Here is a 19,990-nt window from a genome sequence, read left to right as displayed (position 1 = left end):
CACACACTACCACATATGAAATAGATAATAAGGACCGACTGTACAGCACAGGGAACTCGACTCAATAACCTGTAATGACCTACATGGGAAAAGAAGCTGAGAAAGAATGGATATGTGCATATGTATAACAGAATCCGTTTGCTCTACACCTGAAACACAATGCTGTAAATCAACCATACTCTAATCTAAAATAAAAAGTAAATTTAAAAATGTTTATTCTTACAGACACTATGAATTATGGAATAGCAAGCAAAAAAGAAGGAATTTCAATCTGAGAATTTTAATTTTATAAAACCTTCCCAACTGAAGCCTCCCCTAGAGCAGTTTCCTGGGACTTCCCTGGTGGTCTAGTAGTTAGGGCTCTGCACTTTCACTGCAGGGGGCACAGGTTTGATGCCCGGTTGGGGAACTAAGATCCCACATTCTCATGGTGTAGCCAAAAAAAAAAAAAGCAATTTCCTAACATGAACCTAACATGAATTACAAATCATGTAAAAAAAAAAATGACTTACGGTTTAGGAGATGCATGTTTTCACTTTTCATGTCTTCTACTTGTTGTTTAAGTAGTTTATTTTGTGCCTGAAGCTCCAGTTTTCCTTCTTTCAGTAGAGAATAGTCACTCGTCTCTTTAACCTTCTCACTTAGCATGTGGTTTTGCTTTGTTAACACCAAACACTGCGCTCTGACAGACTCCAACTCAAGCTGGAATTGGAAAAGGAAAACCTGTATTTGAACGGCGACTCTACAGGACTGAGTAGGTAGATGCTGACAGTCTGCTCTCAGCTTTGTGGCATAATTTAATTATGGTCAGTTCGCTGGTCTGCTTCTCTGGAACAAGATGATTCTAACTACAACAACTTCTGTCTTGGAGCTGGAGCAAGTTCATACAACTCAATTTATGCAGAACCCTGTCCTACACAGCAAGTCCTTCAGATTCTCACCCAACTTTCCAGATGCAACTAAGGACCCAAAAGCCATCACAGAGTTAATAATGTCTTTTTTTTTTAATATGAAAAGGTGAGATAGATACTACTAAGGTGCTGGGAAGTGCTCTCCTTCCCTCAGTCTGATATATCTCATTTGAAGACAGGAGCCTATAAAGTTCTCAAGTAATACATCACAGTTGCAAAAACAAATCTTATATACAGAATATATTTTAAGTATCTGAAGGTCCAGTTCTGGGCTTTGGATAGCAAGCACAGAAACGAACAAAAAAACCTAACAGTATCATGTGAAAAATGCCTCTCATTTTGCTTTAATCTGTGAGATCCCAATATAGTGACAGGAACTTTTACCTTGTGCTGACGGGAAGGGAAAAGAAGCTGAGCAGATACTAGTACATGCCAGCCACCTGCTATGGAAAGGCAGAGAAACCAGCTGAAGTCCCTGAACAAACCATGGGATGTGGGCAATATTCCAGAGTTTACAGATAAGGGATCTGAGGTCACAGATCTTGCCCACAGGCACACAAACAGTGAGGGAGACAGGATTCATGGATGACTCTGGGCCCCAAAGGACATGCTCCTTCTACGCTTCTCTAGGAGACAAAGATTGAAATGAAGAGCTACTGAATTAAGTTCATCCATCACCCTCTGAATCATATAATAAACAGTCTAAACATACAAAGGATCACTTGAGATAAATTATGTGCGACTGAAGTTAAAATTTCCTGTGTTGTCTAACATCTATTTAAAAAAATAAATATGATTAACAATTACCTCGAGTTCTTTCACACGGTTTATAGAACGATCAAGTTCTTCCTTTTTACAATTAAGAGCTGCAAGTTCCTCTTGCAAATGTATAGCTTTCTCTGAAAGACAGAGCCAAGCAACTAAATATAAAGGTTTCCCAGTGAATACAAGTCATTTAAGCATTTACAGCCAGTATGTCAGACCTAATGACCATTATTTCATCATCTAAACTAACAGAGGGAATTCCCTGGTGGCCTAGTCATTAATACTCCATGCTTTCACTGCCCAGAGTGGTTTGATCATTGATCAGGAAATTAAGATCTCATAAGCCCTGTTGCATGGCCCAAAAAAAAAAAAAGATATAAAACAGCAGATACTGGGTCAAAAAAAATTAACAGGCAAGTAAGTCCTGTTACTCAATAGGTAATGTGAAGTCAGTTGTAACGGTCATATATGTGGTGACCTTCCTGCTACACACAAGTCACCAGGGTTACACCACCTGTGCGGAATGCGGGGCCCTCCTGCCAACAGCTCTGAATTTCCTTAAAGACAAAGAGTGCTCTGGTAAGATTTTATAGTTACTATTTTGTCATTATCACTTCATTTAATATAAGGCTATATAAATGTATCATCAAAAAGTCACAAGCTAACTACATGGCAATACCAATTCCTATAGAAGTATTAATATTAGTCTGAGCACAACAGGTGCAAAGGAGCAGCCACACACACCTGGTGACCTTCTGATAAGGAGCAAGCACCCAGCCCTGGTTTACTCCTTGGAATCCATTTGAAATATCTACCCAAAACTCTTGTCACAGGATAGTTCCTAGAAATACACTGCAATGTAAAATATCTGAAAGATCAATAAATTACCCAACTTTCCTCGTCTCAGGGTAATATATACAAGAGTTTAGGAGGCTATATGTGAAAATAAAATATCATGAAGCATAAATATGTGTTAGAAGTTAAAAAAAAATAAGAAACCAGGTCATGAGGTACAGAGAATTAAAATAAAATTTATCCTAAGTAAAAAATAACACCTCTCATGGTTTAGAGTAGTATTAACCAATAGCAGTAAGCTGCTGCCACGTTCTTGACATCACAGATTTATTCATCAAGATATACTGAAATACAGTTGAATAAAATTCTACCAATAAATCACTGATCTGTGAATACACAAAAAGTTAAACAAGAAACAAAAAATTAAAAGGACAAAATCTATGTCAGTTAATAGTAACAATGAAGTGGAAGGTACCTATTTTTTGGATTAAAGAACAGACCCAACTTAAGAAGCTAATAACCTGTGTCGAAATTGAAAAATACAGCTTCCTGCCCTGCCCCCAAAATCACCTTTATTTTTCCTTTCATCTTCGATCAGTCTGTTGGTTCTAGTGATATAGTCCTCCTTCAGTTCAAGTTGATACCTGAGAATCAGAAGGATGGAAAATGAGTTCCTGGTCACTTCCCTAGACAGACTGCTAACAACGATGGCGTCAGGGCACTGAAGGATACTAAACAGGACAACGCATGAACTTCAGGAGCACTCAGTGCTAAGGCCAGGGGTCCACATTCTGGCTATAAAAAGTCCACTAAAGTCTTGCTGCAGTTCTATAAACCGGGTCCCAAAACTCAAGCACAAAATGAAGGGTCATGTTATTGAGGCTATAGAGGGCACTGTTCCTCAGCTGGCATCCAGTGACACAAAAAAAGTAAATTTACTTACTTTATACTGTATACAGCAGACTCTAAATCCCAAAGGATAACAAGTCAGTCACTTCCAATCCACCTGTCCTGCCTTCCCACCCTCAAGCAGGATAAGACCTTTTGCCCTACGGAGCTGAAAAGTAGTACCAAGAGCTACTGTCAACAGCAAATATATTTGGACTGGTGATACCAGTCACATTTTCATGAAATTTTACCATCTCCACCAGCTGTTAGCAGCTGACTTTCTGGTTCAAAGATTGGAAAAAGGAAAGAAGTACTCCTGTGGTGAATACCCTCAGAACCTCAACACCTGCCAAAGTCATATGAAGACACCCATGGACAAAGATACCTGACAATTCCACTCCATAGCTGTATCAAGCCAACATACACACTTTTATTCACTTATTCCTAAAACTTTAACAACTATGGATTCTTTATAGAGCTTATCTCTAAAATAGACAAATCCATAAAATATGTGGATAAAAATCTACCACGTCAAAACTGATCCACAGAAAAGTGCTATATTTTTTATTAGAATTATTTTAAAGAATAACCTCCAAAAACCTTTGAAGGTACTATATCATGGACTATCAATGACAAATTATGGACAAAGCAGTAGAGAGAGGCCAATGATGAAGAAACATCGAGAGCTGCTGTGTTGAGTCATCACTTCACTATAAATTCACTGCATCAATAAACATTAAGTGAACACTTACTTTGCACCAGACGTCACACTGAGCACTGGAGAAAAAATTTTCCACATATGCACTGAATGCCTCTGTACTAAGATACTATCCACTAGAACACAACAGAACTCAGACTAGAGGAAAGCCGTGGTACCATAGCTGTACATATTTTCCTTTCCCTCTATTGTTTTTTGCTTTATACAGTTAATTCTAATTTGTTCCTTTTGATTCTGGCTTTACAGAATCTTGAAGGAATACAGATCAACAAATACTATAACGAATTAGCAGAATAATTTGCAGATCATTAGATATTCCATCTGAATGGCAGTATGAGTAGGGTAGAGGAAAACATAAAAAGTGACTATAATCCCCATGTTATAGCTTCTCAGCAAGTTACAAGGTGCCCTAAGAAATTCAAACAAATCATAGGCCCTCAATAAATACTCCAGAAGTGACAAGAACAAGCAGAGGATGCTATTTCCTGTACTATATCTTTTTAAAACCATCCTAACTCGAATATTCACAGGAAAAGCTCGACTGTCAATGAACATGTGCATTTTTTTTAAACATTGGATTGTGCCATAAAATACTAGTCTTATCTACTTTATTAGTGTTGCTGTGTTTCCATCAACTTAATTCAAACACGATACTTTTTCTTTTAAAGATGCCAAACAATTACTTTAGAAGTTCGTTCTTGAGCTTTTGGTCATAGGTCTCCTCAATGCTCTTTATATTCAACTCCCGTCTCCTCAGTCCATCAGTCATGCTTTTATTTTTTTCTTCTTGCAGCCTCTGGGCCCTGAAATTAGCAAAAACAGATAAGGCAAAATTGAAAAATATTAATATTGGGGAAAAGACACCATGTGTTTTTAGCCCCACAGCCTCAAACTGTTCTGTGACTGTCATGGCTAGAGAGTAAAAACAAAGGGCTAGAAGTGTCCCACTATTTTAGGAGCTGATCTAGTGATGATGGATCTGAACTATAGACAGAACTCAATAGTTCTCTGGCTGGGGCGAGTGAGAAAATGCCAAAACCAAAGTGGTGTCTCACAGGATATGGTTCACACTTTTAAAAAATGGTCACAAGTGGTAAGTGGCCATAATCAATTCAGGGGTAAAAGATTACTGTTTTAAGTTACAAAGCTACACACACACTTCAGTTAGCATACTCAAGTGCTTGTTTCTTTTATAATACTGTTCCTAACTGACTAGCCCATAGCTATTAAAGACATAAAATTTGTTCTGGCCTTTCATAATCTACTAGTTCAATATCAGTGAACCAAATCAATACTGAAGAGAAGATACTGAAAAGAGAGCAAAAGATAGATGGATCAATCAGAACATCCCAACACCGAAGAAAGGAATGGTCTTGATAGTGAAACCTCAAGTCAAGCACAAAATCAATTCCAGAGCTGGGGAACTGGGTTCACAGGGACTCAGATCAAGCTAAAACCAGAAGTGCTAGGGAACAGAGACTATTCCAAGCAAAGGATAAACCATCTGTGTGTTAGCGCCCTCTGCTGGTTAATCTGTAAAACAAAGGACAAGTATTTAGCTTATATGATATGCTTCCCTGATGGCTCAGATGGTAGACAATCTGCCTGTGATGCAGGAGACCTGGATTTGATCCCTGGTTGGGAAGATCCCTTGGAGAAGAAAATAGAAACTCACTACAGTATCCTTGCCTGGAGAATTCCATGGACAGAGGAGCCTGGTGGACTACAGTCCATGGGGTCACAAAGAGTCAGACATGACTGACGACCAACACGTTCACTTTCAGTATGCTTAGAAAGGAGGAGGAGGGAAAATGGAGGTAAATAAGCGATTACATAATCATTAACTATCAGTGCTAAAATTGGTTTCCTTTTCTCTCTTATGGTCAATTTACCTCTTGAGTATTGCCCAAAACAGTAAGGTTGGCAGAGAGAAGAAATCAAACAAACCTAGCCTATATAAATGAGAAAACAACATTCATGAAAACAAAGACAAATCTTTTAAGGAAAGAAGATTCCTGGAGTACCTGTGAGTGCTGAATAATGGCAGCTCCCAAATGGGAAAGAACGCTTATTCCATAAACTATACAATGCTGAGCTTGCTATGTATCCTAGGTAAGATGTGAAGAATGAAAGACTGGTGAATGTATAGAAAAAGGCAACACACATATTACAAGAAACAGTTTCTCCCAGTACAAGTCAACTCAGAGCCACCGTGCTGCCCTTTTTTGCCAGCAGAGCAGGTCAATCTGGCAGGTCTGGCTGTCTGGAATTCAGTTACTACATGCACATGAAACTGAGATCTGAATGGTTGACATAAATGGGAAACGTACGATCTGTTAAAGCATTATTTGCTTCTCCAAATTATTTGTCTGGTCCCACTGTAGCCTGATGATGGCATTTCCTTCCACTTTCATCCCAGTGTCTGATATTAAAAAAAAAATACTCATCCTCATTTCTCCTGAAGTGTGCCTTTGAAGCTAGGTGATATCACCTTTACAACCAAGAACTCTATTCTGTAGTATTAGAATATGTAGACATATTTAGCAATTCTTTTTCATCTCGTTCATTCTGAAAGTCCAAAATGGACACATTTTACTTACAATTCAAAGGCTTCAATTCTTTGCTTCAGCTCGGCTTCTCTGCCTCTCAGCAAATCTATGTCTTTTAGTAGAAGTTGCCTTTGAGCATAGATTTCTTTTGTTTCATTCTGTAGAAGAAAGCATTAATTTTTACCAAGCAAGCTAAAGAAGACAAAGGAGATTTGAACTAATACATTGCTCCTAAATTCTAGAAAACAAAGGGTGGACATTTAGAAGAACAATTTTCAAGAGGTTCCAATGCAAGGTATATGTTTTGCCTTTTTATCCTCACAAAAATTGATTCCCCTCCTCCCTCAAGGACTGTTAAGTTACATTACCCTGTATTTCCAGCATCCCTTGTGTATAATTACTTTGTTACGTCATTAACATCTCCCAGACACTTAAAAAAACTTCGTTAAGTTCTACAGCAAGAAAAAAAATGAAACAAAATGTTCATTCAGCAATAAGATAAAACTTAAAAAGATGATGGCCCGAATGAATGGCCACACTTCCATGTATGTGTTCCCTGAACACCTATCACGTGTTCAAGGCCACACTGGGTGCTGGGTACACAAAGATGGACAGATACAGGTCAGTCTCCACCTTAAAAAAACCAACTCAGTTTATTCAGGGAGAGACAGACAAACCAAGAGTTACACTACAGCATGATGATTTCACAAAGTACATCAAAACTCCATGGGACGAATGATTCCTAGAGGAGTCCATCAGTGGGGGGTCAGGAGAGGTATCACGAGGACCTGGCATTCCAGCTGGATTTTGAAGGGCTGGATGGTTTTATCAGGCCAAGAAGGGGAGGGGCATTCCAGGTGGTGGAATAAAGGCATGGTGCTCTTCACAAACCGCAACCTTCTCAAGAGCCTTCAGAGAACAGTTGAATAAACCAGGGTTCGAGTCTGTGAACTGGTTGATCTAGCCAGTTGTCTTTTTTTTTAATGTTATTGAAGTATAGTTGATTTACAATGCTATTTTCTGCTGTACAGTAGTAACTCAGGTATACAAATATATCTTTGTTATTTTCTTTTCCATTATGGTTTATCACAGGATACTGAATATGGTTCCCTGTCCTATGCTGTAGGACCCTGTTGTTTATCCATCCTATATATAATAGTTCCCATCTGCTAATCCCAAACTCCCAATCCATCCCTCCTCCACACCCTTCCCGCATGGCAACAATAAGTCTGTTCTCTGTGTCTGTGAGTGTGCTTCACAGATATGTACATTTGTGTCATATTTAGGACTCCTCACTTAAGTGATATCATATGGTATATTTGTCTTTGTGAATTTGGACAACTCAGCAGTGGCCACAGGACTGGAAAAGGTCAGTTTTCATTCCAATCCCTAAGAAAGGCAATGCCAAAGAATGCTCAAACTACCGCACAATTGTACTCATCTCACACACTAATACTGTTCAAAATTCTCCAAGCCAGGCTTCAATAGTATGTGAACCGTGAACTTCCAGATGTGCAAGCTGGATTTAGAGAAGGCAGAGGAACCAGAGATCAAATTGCCAACATCCTTTTTGATCATCGAAAAAGCAAGAGAGTTCCAAAACAACTGCTACTTCTGTTTTATTGATTACACCAAAGCCTTTGACTGTGTGGATCACAACAAACTGTGGAAAATTCTGAAACAGATGGGAATACCAGACCACTTGACCTGCCTCCTGAGAAATCTGTATGCAGGTCAGGAAGCAACAGTTAGAACTGAACAAGGAACAACAGACTGGTTCCAAATAAGGAAAGGAGTACATCAAGGCTGTATGTTGCCACCCTGCTTATTCAACTTATATACAGAGTACATCATGAGAAATGCTGGGCTACATGAAGCACAAGCTGCAATCAAGATTGCTGGGAGAAATATCAATAACCTCAGATATGCAGATGACACCATCCTTATGGCAGAAAGCAAAGAGGAACTAAAGAGCCTCTTGATGAAAGTGAAAGAGGAGAGTGAAAAGTTGGCTTAAAGCTCAACATTCAAAAAACTAAGATCATGGCTTCTGGTCCCATCACTTCATGGCAAATAGATGGGGAAACTATGAAAACAATCACAGACTATTTTTGGGGGGCTCCAAAATCACTGCAGATGGTGACTGCAGCCAGGAAATTAAAAGATGCTTGCTCCTTGGAAGAAAAGTTATGACTAATCTAGACAGCATATTAAGAAGCAGAGACATTACTTTGCCAACAAAGGTCCATTTAGTCAAAAGCTATGGTTTTTCCAATAGTCATGTGTGGACATGAGAGTCAGACTATAAAGTTGAGTGCCAAAGAATTGATGCTTTTGGACTGTGGTGTTGAAGAAGACTTTTGAGAGTCCCTTGGACTGCAAGGAGATCCAACCAGTCCATCCTAAAGGAAATCAGTCCTGAATATTCATTGGAAGGACTGATGCTGAACCTGAAACTCCAATATTTTAGCCACCTGATGCGAAGAACTGACTCATTGGAAAAGACCCTGATTCTGGGCAAGACTGAAGGCAGGAAGAGAAGGGGACAACAGAGGATGAGACGGTTGGATGGCATCACTGACTTGATGGACATGAGTTTGAGTAAACTCTGGGAGCTGCTGATGGACAGGGAGCATGGACCGGCATGCTGCAGTCCATGGGGTCATAGAGTCAGACACGACTGACTGAACTGAACTGAATGGTATATTTGTCTTTCTGACTTCGTCACCTGTATTCAAGATGACACTGTTAGTGCTCACTTTGGCAGCACATATACTAAAAGTAGAATGATACAGAGAAGATTAGCATGGCCCCTGTGCAAGGATGACAGGCAAATTTGTGCAGTGGCCCATATTTTTCCTAGAATACTGCTTTACCATTATTAATGAACTGTGAGAAGAAGCTCAAGACAGTGTTCCTCACCAGTAACTCCAGGTGAGGTTAAGTTGAAGATGACTGAAGAAAAGGCTGGCTGTTTAAGAAAATAACTAAAACCATCAATTACTGGTTTCAGTTGATAACAGAATGGTTTGTTGCTGCCACTGTCCATGTCTACAGATAATTTATTTTGTATTTTTGAATAAAGACAGTTGTACATTCTTGATAAATGAGCACAAGAGCCATGTACCAATATACTGCTTTCAACTTAAATCACTGAGGCATTTTTACTACAATGCTGTCAAAATCAGGATTTTAGTGTTTGCCATCACCAGATGAGAAGTTAAGAAGAAGCTTTTCTATGGAGAGTAAGAATAACTGTGTACAGAGTAGAGAAATATCCAATTATGTGAAAACCTTTCTGTAATAAAAATTGTTTAAAGTTAAGAAAAACAGATGATATTGTTAGTATAAACACAATCCAAGCCTCGCAAACACCTGTCCCTCCAACATTTATTTTACAGCTTGTTGTTGTTCAGTCACTACATCGTGTCCGAATCTTTGTGAATCCCATGGAGTGCAGCACACCAGGATTCACTGTCCTTTACTATCTCCCAGAGCCTGCTCAAACTCATGTCCATTGAATCAGTGATGACATCAAATCATCTCATCATCTGTCTCGCCCCTTTCCTTCTGCCCTCAATCTTTCCCAGCATCAGGGTCTTTTCCAGTGAGTCAGTTCTTCACATCAGGCGGCCAAAGTATTAGAGCTTCAGCTTCAGAATCAGTCCTTCCAATGAATATTCAGGGTTGATTTCCTTTAAGAATGACTGGTTTGATCTCCTTGCTGTCCAAGGGACTTTCAAGAGTCTTCTCCAACACCACAATTCCAAAGCATCAATTCTTCAGTACTCAGTCTTCTTTATGGTCCAATTCTCACATCCATACATGACTACTGGAAAAACATAGCTTTGACTATAGGGACCTTTGTCAACAAAGTGATGTTTCTGCTTTTTAATACACTGTCTAGGTTTGTCATAACTTTTCTTTCAAGGAGCATGTGTCTTTTAATTTCATGGCTGCAGTCACCGTCTAGTGATTTTGGAGCTCAAGAAAATAGTTTCTGTCACTGCTTTCACTTTTTCCCCATCTGTTTGCCATGAAGTGATGAGACCAGATGCCATGATCTTTGCTTTCTGAATGTTAAGTTTTAAGTCAGCTTTTTCACTCCCCTCTGTCACTTTCATCAACAGGCTCTTTAGTTCCTCTTCACTTTCTGCCATAAGGGTGGTGTCATCTGTATATCTGAGGTTATTGGCATTTCTTCCAGCAATCTTGATTCCAGTTTGTAATTCATCTAGTCCAACATTTCGCATGATGTACTTTGCACAGAAGCTAAATAAGCAGGGTGACAATATATAGCCTTGTTGTACTCCTTTCCCAATTTGCAACCAGTCCGTTGCTCCATGTCCAATTCTAACTGTTGCTTCTTGATCTGCATACAGGCTTCTCAGGAGGCAGGTAAGGTGGTCTGGTATTCCCATCTCTTGAAGAATCTTCCACAGTTTGTTGCGACACACACAGTCAAAGGCTTTAGCATAGTCAGTGAAGCAGAAATAGATGTTTTTCTTGAATTCCCTTGCTTTTTCTGTGATCCAACAGATGTTGACAATTTGGATCTCTGGTTGCTCTGCCTTTTCTAAATCCAGCTTGTACATCTGAAATTTCTCAGTTCACGTTCTTCTGAAGCCTAGCTTGAAGGATTTTGACCATTACCTTGCTAGCATGTGAAAAAAGCATAATTGTATGGTAGTTTAAACGTTCTTTGGCACTGCCTTTCTTTGTGACTGGAATAAAAACTGATGTCTTCCAGCCCTGTAGCCATTGTGAGTTTTCCAGATTTGCTGGCATATTGAGTGCAGTGTTTTAACAGCATCATCTTTTAGGATTTGAAATAGCTCAACTGGAATTCCATCACTTCCACTAGCTTTGTTTGTAGTAGTGCTTCCTAAGTCCCACTTGACTTCACACTCCAGGATGTCTGGCTCTAGGTGAGTGATCACACTATCATGGGTATTCCGGTCATTAAGACCTTTTTTATACAGTTCTGTATATTCTTGCCACCTCTTTTGCTTCTGTTAGGTCCTTGCTGTTTCTGTCTTTATTGTGCCCATCTCTGCATGAAATGTTCCCTTGGTGTCTCCAATTTTCTTGAAGAGATCTCTAGTCTTTCCCATTCTAAGTGAGCCCAATTCTCAGAACTGCTTATACATAACTTGTAGAGGCGGTGCAATTACCATTCAATACCTGGGTCTTTTTGAGAAGCTCCAAGCAAAGGTGGACGCTGGGAGGAAGTCTCTTACTTTCAACACAACTTCCTGACAGAAGCCCCGGCTGTCCACAGGAAGCAGGGCCCCAGATGCAGTCTGGTCTAAGACACGACCTTAACAAAGGAACCAGCTTTTCCTAAAGCAATGGATCCAATCTCTCCCCACACCCACTCCTGCCACTGGGCAACCTCTCTACCTCCCGTCCAGCCACCATTCTGATGGACAGGATCACACGGCCATGTGGCAGCCCTGGATGCCTCCACCCCGGGGACCTCACCTCTGTACCCATGGCTGCACGTTGCATTTTGCTTCCATTCTTGACCTCAAACCCCTACCTGCAACTCTGTCCTCTTGACCCATCTTCTTCTTCCACCCATCAGAATCCCCAGACCTGCTTCTCAGTGTCTTTCAGGCAGCCATGTCACCGTCCCTGTTGCTTTATATTAGCGGCCACCTGCCATCTTGAGCTCCCTTCCCCACCCTGCCCGACCCGTGTCTTCCATGAAATGGGCTGCCTTTCTGAAGCCAAGGAGATTCAGCTCTCTCAAGCTCATCTCCCTGAGTAACTCCATTCCTCCAGCCTTGCCAACACTACACACCCTCCTGAGAGCTGCACTGGGGCCCTGGACTTGGTCTACTGCCGGCCCAGGCTGCCCACCCTGGCTGAGCTTGACAGAGCTCAGCAACCCTGTCTGCTTTCCAGGGCTTCATTTCCTTTAGTGAAGGCAGCTACTTCACACCTCTGATCCTCCCCTCCCTGCTGTTAACCAAACCTCACAGCTGCTGCTGCTTTGGTGCAAATTTTTCCCACTCCCATCGTGGACCAGCCCATGTGCAGTCCGTTCCCTCCAGCTGTCTCGGACGAAGGACGCCAGTACATCCTTTCCAAGTCCCATGCTTTCCCTTGAGCTCTTGACTCTGGGCCCTACTCAAGAGATAGCCCGAAATGCCCCCCACCCCAGCAAATGATTTTAGAATGTTACCTCCTGGTGCTTTTGAATTCTCTCAAGGGTTATCTTTTCCTGAGACAGCAGGGCTTCAGATTTTGCTTGACAATTTCTCTCAAATTCGTTCCGGAACTCAGCAAACTCCTTCTCACACTTCCTCTTCTCTTCCATTTTAACTTTCACTATTTCAGTATCTTTAAAGTATTTCAACTGCCAATTAATGACAAAAAATTGTAAATACCAATAACTATAGTAAAGAAACAGTAACAAATTCTCTCTTCACTGTTAGCTTTATCATTAACGCTATCTAAATATATTTAGTTTAATTCATGTTCATGTTTCATCTCATTCACTACACTTACAGGGTGTATTCAAAAGTCATAAAGAACTGACACCATCTGGCAAGAGAAATAGTATGCACAACAGTATATTATCACATTCATTAGTAAAGATTGTAGTGATTTCCCCACATACTGAAAGTGAAGACATTAAAAGACAAACAAAAACATCACTCTTAATGATAACAAGATAAATCTTACCTTCTGACTCATTTCTGCCCGTAGCTGCTGTTCTATTTCCCTCTTATATTCGTTTAACTTGACTTCTAAGGATTCTAACTTTGGCTGTTGAGGGCAAGCACCGGCAAACTCATTGTCAATAAGCTGAAGCTTCTCCGCTACCAAAAAATAACACAGAAAATGAGGTCAGAGAGACATAGGCAGGTGAGCAAAAGGCCAGAGCTCAGCTCATACACAGCGTATACTTAGGAGAAAGTGTTAAGGATGTCTGCCATTTACTTATTAATACAAATGTATCCAAAAAGTGAGAGAGCTTAATGGACAGACAGGTAAGTGATTAAGCAAGTGTAACAAATTTCATGGCAGATTCGAGGTGTGTAAGTGTTTGCCATAAAGCTTTCAACTGTTCTGAAAGTTTGTGAATCCTATCTAAAATATAAAATAGCAGGGGAAAAGAAAACAAAAAGTATACTTTAAGTCAAAAAACAGTGGCATCCCTTTCTAGTGTCTATGTGCCACAGGAGAGGGCTCTTTCGCTGCATTTTGCTTAGAGCTGACTCATGCTTTCAAAACACTGACCCTAAGAGGAATCAAAGACCACGTGTTTCACTTCCTCCACTTCACAGAGGAGGAAACTGATGCCCATCCAGTTGAAGGGACTTCCAGAGGGCTAAACAACTACATAATGGCATCAATGGGGCTAAGGCCAGGTCTATGATTGTCTCACGTTCCAGCAGTCTTTCCAGGAGACCCCCAGCCCTCAAACCAACTGTGGATTTGAAACCAACCAGGAAGCACACCGCAAACCTGGCCCTCTCATACCGTCTTAATCATGTGTGACACCAATATCACTAAAAAGCAGGCAGAGGAAAAAACGGCTGGCAGAAGCAGACTAAAATATGTGTGCTCATTTGTGTCCGACTCATGGACTGGGGCGTGCCAGGCTCCTCTGTCCGTGAGGCTTCTCCAGACAAGAATGCTGGAGTGGGTTGCCATTCCCTTCTCCAGGGGATCTTCCCAACCCAGGGATTGAACCCAGGTCTTCTGTACTGCAGGCAGATTCTTGACCGCTTGAGTCATCAGACAGTAAAATATTGGCAGTGATGTCTCTGATTGGCAAAATGTTAGGTATGGTTTTCCAACTACTTTTCTGTATTCTATAGAAGCCTGTACAGTAGAAAAGGCTCTGGGTCATGGACCAGAAAACTTGGACTCTTCTATCAATTCTGACCCAGACAAGGCATTGCCTAGTTGTTCTTCCTCAAGTGATCTTAGTTCTGTCAACTGTAAAATGAAAGGATGGCCCACTGACTTGTCTAGTTCCCTGCAATGCAAGTAGTCTGAGATCTTCCCACTTTAGTGGCTATAACATAAAGTCAGATGAGACAAAGGGAAGAACCTCCCAGTCAAGAGAGCTTCAACCCAACAAACAAGGAAAGAAGTGAGCCTCTGGATCCCCGTGAGAGTTGGAAAGCATAGCCCTGGTGGTCAGGAAGGAAGGAGCAGGCCTGGAGAGGAGTTCCTGGTCCTTCTGAGAAAAAATGAGCAATGATTCCAGAAAACATGCTACCAGCAGCCTGCAACCCTCTTAGTGAAGCAACAAATACATAATACAGTACATCAGGCTGTCGCCTTCACTGAAAAAAGAAAATGGAAGAAGTATAATTATGGAAGAGGATCACAATTACCAAGAGAGTCTTTGACAGGAAATGTTGAACTTGTCTGGGTTTCCATATTGCAACTTTTTTTATTCTGATGATATTCTGCCAATTCTTTCAGAAATTGTACAAGAAATCCTGAAAGACACAATGTATACAGTTTTGTTTCACAACTTTCTTTCATTCAACCATTGCTCAATCACTGTTTATGCAATCTTGGTATTATAGCATCATCTTTTTTACATCATGTATCTTTTAAGAATAATTTCTGAGGAAAGGCCTTTCCAAGTATGACATCAAACATGAAAATTAAGAACTTATATAAGGCATGAAATAACAAAGTCAAAAGACAAATGATATACTGGAAACAAGTATTTGCCATAATATGGAGACAGGACTAATTTTCATAGTATAAAGAGCTTTTAAAAATCAGTAAGAAAACAGAAAAATAGAGCAAGATATGGACAAAGTTTATAGAAAAAATTTTCAGTGTTAAATAAACATGAACAAAATAAAAATCAATGCAAATTAATACTACAAAAGAAAGATTATATTTTCCCAATACACATATTATCAAAGTTTTCATCTTTAGCACTTTAAGTGTTGGCAACGGAGCAGGGAAGCAGGCGTGCTCTTTCACTTGGGAGGGAAATTGGTCAGTGTTTATGGATATTCAAAATCCAAGTATTCAAAAACCCTTTAAGCCAGTCATTCTACCTCTCTGAATTTACAGAACTACACTTTCTCAAAAGGGAGTAGCACTGCACACCACATGCTTCTAATGGCAAACACCAAATAATAAAATCTTCATCAACATGGGGATAATTAAATACATTCTTTAAACATAATTAGTCTTAGTACACTGATAAAAATTTATTGCTGGATAAAGGAAGCAAATTGCACAACAATATAATATGATCCCATTTATGAACATATGTGGTTTAACTACATATAGACTTTGACCCCCATAAACTAAATGCTGGTAGGATACGCAAGACACTCTTCATTCTAGTTATCAGCAGAAAGTAAAATTAGAGAATATGAACAGAAGTTTCTATTTTTCTTTTACTTTATACCTTTCTGAATAGTTTGAAACTTTTTTTTTCTTTTTGGCTGTGCCACGTGGTTTGTAGGATCTTAGGTTCCTAACCAGAGATCGAACCTAGGTCCCCAGCAATGGAAGGATGGAGTCCTAACTGATGGACCACCAAAGAATTCCCTGAAACTTGTTTTTGGGTTTTTTTTTTTAAGTCATGAGTATAAATTTTATAAGTTTTCACTTTCTTAGAACAGATGACTGGATTTCTGAATCAGCCAAGGGCCTTTTTTCTTTACTACTGAAGATATTACAATATACTAGATCTTTTTAACTGTGGGTGATTGACAATGTTACTTTCCTCTGTACAGCAAAGTGATTCTGTTTTACATATATGCACTTTTTAAAGAACATTCTTTTCCATTGTGATTTATCATAGGATACTGAATATGGTTCTCTGTGCTATACAGTAGGACCTTGTTGTTTACCCATTCCGTATGTAAAGCTTACCTCTGCTAACCCCAACCTCCTCCCCCTTGGCAATCACAAGTCTGTTCTCTAGGTCTGTGAGGCTGTTTCTGTTTCCTTGATAGGTTCAGTTGTGACATAGTCTAGATTCCACATAAGTGATGTCACACAATGTATTGTTTTTTACTTTCCCCACTGGACATACAAACTTTTCTTTCACATTCACTGCCTTGTAACTCTTCTCTCTCATCCACCCTCTTCTCCGGACCATTTCCTGTGAGCCTGATCTCACCTCATCCCCCGCCTGTCACGCTGGGGCCAGATCTTGGCTCTCTCGATGGGAAAAGGTCAACATTTGGCAGAAACCTCTAAGATCCTGCAGCAGGTCATCTCTAGACATGAGCTCTTCCATCTCAGCGTTTCTAACACTGTCAGTTCTGCAGGGCTTTCCACAGGCCCCTAGACCCCTACTTAGTTCCACTTACCCGCTCCCTCCTCCACAACCCCCCTAAGAAGGATATGGCTAATCTCTTCCTCTATCCACTCATTTCTTTATATGAGTATGAATCCCCTACCTTATACTTTGGTAATTACAATTCATAGGTAATTCTGTAACTCATATATATAACCCAATCTTCTATTTTGTTGCTCCAACTGTTCTAGCTTTGGGGGCACTTTCATCGTTGAGTTTTTTTCTTAAGTACTTCCTTAGGCTCTAGCACTGTAAGGGGCTCCAGGCTCATTATCTTGGCTAGTCTCTGCTCCATTCTGGGAATCAACTACTGCTCCAAGGAGCCCTGGTTCCGATCATCATGGAATGGTTTTAGAAACTGAATCTTAGCACTGCAGACTGGGCTTGAGGTGTGCTCATTGCGACTGGGGTGTCACTGCTTCTAGCCCCTCAGCCTGCAGAGTAAGGAAATATGAATGTACACTAACCTATGTATACATGCTGCTGCTGTTAAGTCGTTTCAGTCATGTCCGACTCTGTGCGACCCCATAGACGGCAGCCCACCAGGCTCCCCCGTCCCTGGGAGTCTCCAGGCAAGAACACTGGAGTGGGTTGCCATTTCCTTCTCCAATGCATGAAAGTGAAAAGTGCAAGTGAAGTGGCTCAGTCGTGTCTGACTCTTAGTGACCCCATGGACTGCAGCCAACAGGCTCCTCCATCCATGGGATTTTCCAGGCAAGAGTACTGGAGTGGGTTGCCATTGCCTTTTCCATACGTATAAATACTTATTTATAAATATCTCTATGTCTCATTCATATCTATGTTAAGCTAAACATGAGTTTATACAGATATCTCCAATGCCACCATTACCATATGAATCTTAGCCTCCTCCTGTTTATCTCTAAGTTTCCACCTGGCTCCCACCATCTCCTATTCCCTTACTGTATTGTTCAACTCCAGCCCACACATATAACGGTTTCAAAACTGTCAGCCAACACCCCCATGAGAAGTAACTCTCACCTTGACTACATAGCCTATGTATAGTTTCTTCTGTCCTCAGTCGCAGTCTTCATCCCTCTCCAGAGCTAGACAGGTAGGCAGATTTTTCCCCACTCCCTTCAGTGAGGTTACTATGGTTACATTGTTTTGTCACAATCAGCATTTAATCCTGAGGTCACCTGACCTCCTACCCTTGCATACATGAAGGCTCACTCTTTGTAAAGCTCCACAGGATTTGACAAATGTCTAGTACCATGTATTCTACCATTACAGTAATTTAAGAACACTTTCACCACCCTAAAAAACATCCTATGCTTCCCCTCTTCAACCTGCTACCCCTTCCCTCCACATCCTTAGCAACCACCTAGCAACAGGGTGGTCAGGTGTGCTGACCACCTCTATAGCTTTGCCTTTCCCAGGACGTCACATATATGGAATCATAGACCATGGAGCCTTTTCAGAGGGGCTTCTTATATTAACAACACAGAGTTGTGATTCATTTCTCTCTCTGCTTGATAACGCTATCAAGCTATCAAGCTTCACGGCTTGATAGCTCACTCATTTAGCTGAATAGTATTTCCCTGTTGGGATGTACCACAGCCTGTTTATCCATTCACCCACCAAAAGACATCTTGTTTGTTCCCAATTTCTGGCAACTGTAAATAAAGTTGCTATAAACATTCACATACAGTTTAAGTCACTTGGGTAAGTACCTAGGACAGGGACTGGTGGATCATCCAGTAAGACTATGTTTAGTTTTACCACCAAACTACTCCCCCCCACAAGGGGCTATACCATTTTGTACTTCCACCAGCAATGAGTGAGAGCATCTGTTACTCCACGTGCTTCCAGCATTTAGTGTCATAGGTGAGCTGGATCTTAGCCATTCCAATAGGTGGGAAGTGTTATCTCATTTCTGTTTGAACTTCCATGTCTCATAACAAATAACACGGAGCACCTTTTGATACGCTTACTTGCCATCTGCTATCTTCTTTGGAGAGCTACCTGTTCAGACCCCTTGCTCATTTTTCAACTGACTTGTGTCTTCATTGTTGAGTTTTTAGAGTTCTTTGTATATTTTTGACACAAGTCCTTTATGGGATGTCTTTTGCCAATACCCTCCCCCATCCGTAATTTGTCTTTTCACTCTCATAGAAAGGCAATTTTAAATTTTAACAAACTCTAACTAGTCTATTTTTTTCTTTCATTTAATCATGCTTTTGATGTTTGTATCTCATCACCAAAACCCAGGTCACAAAGATTTTCTCCTAATGTTTTCTTCCAGAAGTTATATCGTTTTGTGTTTTACATTTAGATATATGATTCATTTCCAGTTAATTTTTGTGTAAGCTGTAAGGTCTGTGTCCAAGTTCACTTTTGTGCATATGCATGTCCAATTGCTCCAGCATCACTTGTTGAAAAGTCTAACTTTCCTCCACTAAATTGCTTTTTCCTTTGTCAAAAACTAGTCAACTATGTTTGTATAGACCTATTTTTGGATTCTCTATTCTGTCCCGCTGATCTATTCTTTTGTCAATCACAGGTAAGGATTTTAACTTTCAAAAAGAAGAGCCAGTGTCCAAATTCTCCACCCAGCTATTTTCTGGGTACCATTTATCTCTGAAAGAAAAAATTAGGTGTGGGAAGGATGTGTGAGTGGAATCTAGGGGAAAGCACCAAAACCATCCAACAGATCCACATCCTCAAAGTATAAACACAGTTAGATAAGACCAAAGATCTCTGTCAGGAAATACACAACTGTCAGGTACAAAACATCTTCCTACATGTTTTTTGATGGTCTCAATTTCTTGATGCCAAAGCTCCAGTACTTTGGACACCTGATGTGAAGAGCTGACTCACTGGAAAAGACCCTGATGCTGGGAAAGATTGAAGGCAAAAGGAGAAGGGAGCGACAGAGGATGAGATGGTTGGATGGCATCACTGATTCAACAGACATGAATCTGAGCCAACTTCGGGAGATAGAGGACAGGGGAGCCTGGCGTGTTGCAGTCCATGGGGTCTCAAAGCATTGGACACAACTTAGCAACTGAACAATAACAATTTCTTAATTGGAAGTCAC

The 19,990-nt window shown here is 40.5% G+C and overlaps 1 protein-coding gene and 1 non-coding gene across 6 annotated transcripts in view; one reads left to right on the top strand and one right to left on the bottom strand.

The window, feature by feature from the left end:
• Positions 1–19,990, bottom strand: part of OFD1 (OFD1 centriole and centriolar satellite protein) — a 63,125-nt gene that overhangs the window by 25,732 nt on the left and 17,403 nt on the right. For all 5 annotated transcript variants that reach the window (XM_043459235.1, XM_043459237.1, XM_043459234.1 and 2 more), the window contains 8 exons: positions 14,987–15,094; positions 13,320–13,456; positions 12,817–12,990; positions 6,678–6,784; positions 4,761–4,880; positions 3,042–3,115; positions 1,719–1,810; positions 513–702 (listed from right to left, as the gene is read on the bottom strand). In XM_043459235.1, the coding sequence (XP_043315170.1) occupies positions 513–702; positions 1,719–1,810; positions 3,042–3,115; positions 4,761–4,880; positions 6,678–6,784; positions 12,817–12,990; positions 13,320–13,456; positions 14,987–15,094 (1,002 nt within the window). The remainder of the gene's footprint in view (positions 1–512; positions 703–1,718; positions 1,811–3,041; positions 3,116–4,760; positions 4,881–6,677; positions 6,785–12,816; positions 12,991–13,319; positions 13,457–14,986; positions 15,095–19,990) is intronic.
• Positions 9,378–9,484, top strand: LOC122436109. The gene has a single exon (XR_006267880.1). It is a non-coding gene; the product is annotated as a U6 spliceosomal RNA (small nuclear RNA).

The sequence above is a fragment of the Cervus canadensis genome, chromosome X, assembly GCF_019320065.1.
Source record: "Cervus canadensis isolate Bull #8, Minnesota chromosome X, ASM1932006v1, whole genome shotgun sequence".
NCBI lineage: Eukaryota > Metazoa > Chordata > Mammalia > Artiodactyla > Cervidae > Cervus > Cervus canadensis.
This window is presented reverse-complemented; position numbering and strand designations above follow the sequence as displayed.